Source organism: Parus major, chromosome 15 (assembly GCF_001522545.3).
Source record: "Parus major isolate Abel chromosome 15, Parus_major1.1, whole genome shotgun sequence".
Classification (NCBI taxonomy): Eukaryota; Metazoa; Chordata; class Aves; order Passeriformes; family Paridae; genus Parus; species Parus major.
In genome coordinates this window covers 11,874,124-11,879,743 of record NC_031784.1, presented here as the reverse complement: position 1 = coordinate 11,879,743, position 5,620 = coordinate 11,874,124, and the positions used below count along the sequence as shown (strand labels likewise).

The following is a 5,620-nucleotide window of genomic DNA, read 5'->3' as shown; positions in this document are numbered from 1 at the left end:
CCTGGAGCTCTGGCAGCCTCGGGGCCGTGCCCATTCCCTGGGGAGCCTGGGCAGTGCCAGCACCTCTGGGGGAAGAACCTTGCCCTGCTCTGCAGCCTGAGCCTGCCCTGGCCCAGCCCCAGCCCTGCCCTGGCTGCTGGCCCTGTCCCAGGGCTGAGATTGGAGCTGCCCCTCGGGAGGAGCTGCAGTCCCTGAGGAGTCTCCCCTCAGTCCCCTCTGCTCCAGCTGAACATTCCAAGTGCCCTCAGCCCCTCCAGGCCCTTCCCCATCCTCCTGCCCCTCCTTTGGGCGCTCAAGTCAGGGGTTCATTCCTTTCCCTCTGGTGAACAGCTGATCCCAAAGCCCAGGAAAAAGCAGTGTCTGTTCCAGCAGGAGCCACTTCCCTCCTCAGATGAGGATGGCTCATCCCCACAGCCCACACGTGTCTCCTGCCACCTCCCTCAGCTCCTGCTCCTGTTCTCCACTGCTGGCACAGGGCCAAAGGCAGGGATAACAGCACACACCGTATCTAGGAAAGCCTTTTGATTGAAGTGATCCCTTCTGATTACTCTATAGATTAAACACTGTTCTCTACATGTTTAATCTAATGGTTTCACTTGGAGTGCATCCCCGAGCTCTGCCCTGCCCTGCCTGCCCTCCTCCTGCAGCAGCACTAATGAGCATGCCAAGGAGACAATCAATGGAATATTGTCCTTAATGCATCAGCCACATCACAACAGGCTTTATCATTCCCAGGGTCAACACAGAAAGTGATACCTGCTATTAATCAATGACAACTCCAGCTTGAACTTCCCTGGCTGTAAATACCTCATCTAGCTCCTCTTTGGGGAAGTTGCATTAAAAACAATAATAATAAAAAAAAGAAATCAGGATTTATCTGTTCATTTTATGGGTATCACTCAGACTTACAAGGGGCTAAATTCTCGAGTCTTTTTCCTGTGCTTTGATCAGGAACTCTTCATTTAGCTGTACAAAGGGTCAGCTCCAGGATGCCAATCTCTGCTTGGACTTTCAGTACTGTGCTCCTTGTGCTCAGTACAAACTGATATTTCAGTATTTAAATGGGTTTAAATGCTTTGATCCTCACCATGAAGGGAAACAGGGATTGTGATGGATACACTGGATGGAGACAACCAGAACCAGTCACTCTCCAAACAGCCAGTCCAGCACTTTGAACCCAAGATTCCACAAATAAAGAGATTGGGAATGGGGCAGGGAGAAATCAACTGAACTTCATGGAAAATCCAGGGGGAACAACTTTCCCTGCTCCCCAACACCGACTGAAACACTCAGCTAATGAGCAAAAAGGCCACGACAGCTGAAGGGCCCCCTGAGAAACACACAGAGCTCCAGCTGGGGAGGCACCCTGTCCCCAAACCACGGAAACTCCCCAAAAACCCTCTCACTCCCACACCCTCCTTGCAGCCCTGACACCCCCCAGGGCCCAGGCTCCCCCAGGATGAGTTACCTGGCGTGCATCTCCCAGAGTTTGGTGCCCATTCGCTGGTCCCAGACGCACACCAGGCCCTCCTCCCCTCCGCTCACCACCTTCCACTCGTCCATCTGCACTGCCGACACTCCCAGCTGGTGCCCGTACACGGAGCACACGGCCTCACCACGCCGCAGGTCAAACACCCTCACCCTGAGGGGAAAAACAGGGTTAAAAACAGCTCTGCCTGTGCCTCCTGACAGCCTGAGGACTTTGGGGTTTTGGAAAACACATCTGGGACACGGCTGGAGAATCAGTCAGGCCCATCCTCCTCATCAGTGGATTTTCACTCTGATTTTTGCTAGCGAAGATCTTTTTCAGGCAGATTTCTCCCCCCATGCAGCATCTGAGTCTTTACAGGTTCTAGGATCTGAACAGGGCTCTGGGGCACAGCACAGGAGGGACCTGGAGCTGCTGGAGCCAGTCCAGAGCAGGAGCTGCTCCAAGGGCTGGAGCCAGGCTGGGAGAGCTGGGGGTGCTCACCTGGAGAGGAGAAGGCTCCAGGGACACCTCAGAGCCCCTTCCAGGGCCTAAAGGGGCTCCAGGAGAGCTGGAGAGGGACTGGGGACAAGGGATGGAGGGACAGGACACAGGGAATGGCTCCCAGTGCCAGAGGACAGGGATGGATGGGATATTGGGCAGGGATTGTTCCCTGGCAGGGTGGGCAGGCCCTGGCACAGGGTGCCCAGAGCAGCTGGGGCTGCCCCTGGATCCCTGGCAGTGCCCAAGGCCAGGCTGAGGGGTTTGGAGCAGCCTGGGACAGTGGAAATTGTCTCTGCCCATGGCAGGGGTGGAATGAGATGGGCTTTAAGGTCCCTCCCAAACCATTCCATGATTCTATGAGTCCATGATATAAAATACAACTGAAATTTGGAGAAAACTCCTCTCCCAAATCATCATCAATGCCACGAGGCATAAAACACATGCTTTGGGCATGCTGTTAACACATCCCACCCCCTGGTACGTACCCACGTCCACATGGACAAGGGGTGATATTACCAGGATCAAGGAAAGGATTATTATTGCAAAGATTTCAGAGGAGATTAAATGTGCAGCCATTCAAAAAAGAAAGGGAATTACAGGTTCATACCCTTGACTTAATTACCAATATTCAAAGCAAGCACCCTGCAACCAGGATCTGCTTTGACTTCAAAGGGCAGTTTTTAGGTACATCTGATTCTTGGACATTATTGACCACCCAAAGCATTTTGAAGAGAAATAAATTGAAGACTCAGCCAGAACCACAGAAAAATACCTTAGGATTCTGAGCACTGCTACAAGATCACAGTACCAGTCAGAGCTAATGGTGTTAAGTTTTAAACCCAGCTCCTGTCACAAAGGAGTGTGGGGTTTGATCCTTATTTATCAAGATTTAGAGATAAAGCAAAGTACACAAATAAATAAAAAATGCAGCAAGTGAAAAGAGAAGGAAAAGGGAAACACTGATCTCAGGTTTGAGGAGCCAGAGCAAGTTCCTCCCAGCTGATGGCTATCAGGAACAAACCCATCAGGTACACATTAATTCCTGAAAAAGCCAAAACACACTTGTTCCAACACATTAACTGTACTTCATTCCACACCCCTGCTATGATCCTAATGGTGCTGCAAGTCCTTCCCTTCTCCATTGGAGATTGCATCATATGATTTCACAAATCACACATTTCAGGGAGACAAGGCAGCAGGGCAGCCCAGAGCTCCAGCAGAGCAGCTCCCGTGTGACAAAGAGGCAAACATGCAGCCCATCCCACAGGACAAGCATTTCTGCTTCCCCCAGCCCCAGCAGAGGAGCTCTGGCTGCAGCCTGGGGCTGTGCCTGGGGAGAGGATGGGCTGCTTGGAAGGGCTCACTCCTGGAGCTCTCTCCACTGTCCAAGCAAAGCTGCTCCTGTTTGGAAAGCACAGCTGGAAGCTGAGAGTTGTGGTATCATCCATCCCATGGGGAAGCTCTCAGGCAGGGGTCCCTGCTGGAACACCCCTGCCTGCTCAGATGTGCCTTCAGGAAAAAAAGGAGCAGCCTTTTGCCAATCCCCCGTGATGCTGCAACACAGACCTGGCCCAGCATGTCCTGCCTGGACAGCTGGGCTCAGTGGGATCACTTGGGGCTCATCCCAGCTCCAGGGAGGTTCCAGGCTTGGACCCTCCTGTCAGACTGGGAGAGAGCTGCCTGGCCTTCAGGAGAGCACGGAGCACGTTTGGATCCACACCTTTCTGGGTTTGCCATATGTTTGCTTTCCCAACACTCCTCCCCACCAAGGAAAAGCAGGATCAGCACACGCTCCCTGCTAGGAGGCCTCTTGCCAGAGCAAAGCACAGCTCAGGAATCAAATCAATCAGCGGCGCTTCAGCAGGAATTTCAGATGGGAAGACAGATTTTACAGGTCCTACCAAAACCAATTCACGAGTGTTACTTTTCAAAATCATGGTTTTGAGTAAAAGAAGGGCAGATTCAAGTGGAACTGGGAAATTGCTGTATTTAATTCAAGCAGTAACTGTTCCCTCTGGCCAGCAGCAGCCTGAGCTCTCATGGCAAGGTCCCTGTTTAATAAACTCACTCCATAATATGGCCATGGGGATATTCCAGTCTCGTTCCACCTGTGGATGCCCAGCACCTTCCTGCAGCATCACAGGAGGATCTGACCTCTGAGATACTCTGCTCCTGCCTCCTGGATGCCAAACTTATCTCCCCAGCTATTAATCCTTAACTCCTTGCTGCTCTAGTGGCATCCAACCCCTTGAACTCAGTCAGTGCTAAAGCTGAAAACCCCGAAAGCTTTCTGGAGGGGAAGGGCACAGACATCTACTCTGCCATAAAAGGGGAGGGATATCAACTCCAGCTCCTCTCCTGTCATCGTGCAGGAGATCAAAACTGGAGGCAGCTTTACTGGGGTGCTTTGGAAAATCAATTATCTGCTTCCAGAGGAAAAAAAACCTCCCAGGGATTCAATTCCACTTGTCAAACTTCAGCTATTTCCTTTATCCTCCTTGCTGAGAAAGTGTGAGGCTTGCTCGCACTCCCTATTTTCCAGGAAGGAAAAAAAAATAGGAAAAAAAAGCTGTTTGACAAAATAATCATTTTTGCAAGCTGCTGCACTGGCGGGACAGAGGTCTGGGATTTGGCAGAGGGAAGTGCCCGCCTTCCAATCTGATCCCAGCACCAGAGCAGAGCACCACCACCTGCAGCCTGGTGCCCAGTGTGGAAAGGAGGAGGGAAGGAAGCAGGAGCCATTAGAGACTGGCTCCTGGCCATCCCACATCTCCTTTGGTGCACTGGATCAGACCCCACAAACGACTCGCCAAATAAAGGAAATCTAAAAATTGGACTCAAAGGGTCTTTTTAAGCATTTTAATCCTTTCGCGCTGCCTGTTCCCAGCGCGGCCATTCCTGGCAGCAGACATTGAGCTGGGAAAATCCTACTCCCCAAGCCAAGGAGTTAAAGAGAAAGCTGCTAATCAGCTAAATAGAAGCTGGAATCTGTTCATATGAAAGTCTCTTTTTCCCTCTGTCACCTGAGGGACATCACAGTGCTCCGAAATACACTCTTGACATCATTTGGCAGCCGGGCCCATCTCATCCTCCATGATTCATCCCTTAGGTTATTTTTTTAATATCAGAAAGTGAGCTTTTAAATGCCAAACTCATTTTGCGGGTGGCGGCGGGGAAGTGGAAGATATTCCAAGTGGTCTCGCTGGGCTGTGCACCAACTGCGTCCACCAAATGGCTCCGAAAGCTCCTCTTCCCATGGAGACAAAGCACACTGACAGCCACATCCAACTATTACCTAATAGCTTGTTCCTCAACTTGATGGAAACACGAGAGGAGAAACCAGTTCCAGCAGGGCCAGATGTAGGACAGGAAGGTGGAGATGGGAGGATGGAGATGGGCTCTGGGGAGCACCTACCTTCTGTCCCTGTTGCCTGCCACCAGCATGCTGGGGGGGCTGCTGTGGAGGTTGACACATGAGAAGTCACCTATGGAGCTGCCCACCTTGGTCACACACTGGTTTGTTTCCAGGTTGTAGAGGAGGATCTGGCAGAGAGAGAATAAAACATCACATCAGTTCAGCAGGAGCACCACGACGAGGTTTTACTGCAGCACAGAGCTGTGACCACCAGAGGTGTTCTGCAGGACTTG

The 5,620-nt window shown here is 51.5% G+C and overlaps 1 protein-coding gene across 2 annotated transcripts in view; it reads right to left on the bottom strand.

Annotated features, from left to right (window-relative positions):
• The window catches only part of FBXW8 (F-box and WD repeat domain containing 8), a 51,133-nt gene that overhangs the window by 2,944 nt on the left and 42,569 nt on the right, over nt 1–5,620 (bottom strand). For both annotated transcript variants that reach the window (XM_015644052.1, XM_015644053.3), the window contains exons 8-9: nt 5,388–5,515; nt 1,469–1,642 (exon numbers count right to left, since the gene is read on the bottom strand). In XM_015644052.1, the coding sequence (XP_015499538.1) occupies nt 1,469–1,642; nt 5,388–5,515 (302 nt within the window). The remainder of the gene's footprint in view (nt 1–1,468; nt 1,643–5,387; nt 5,516–5,620) is intronic.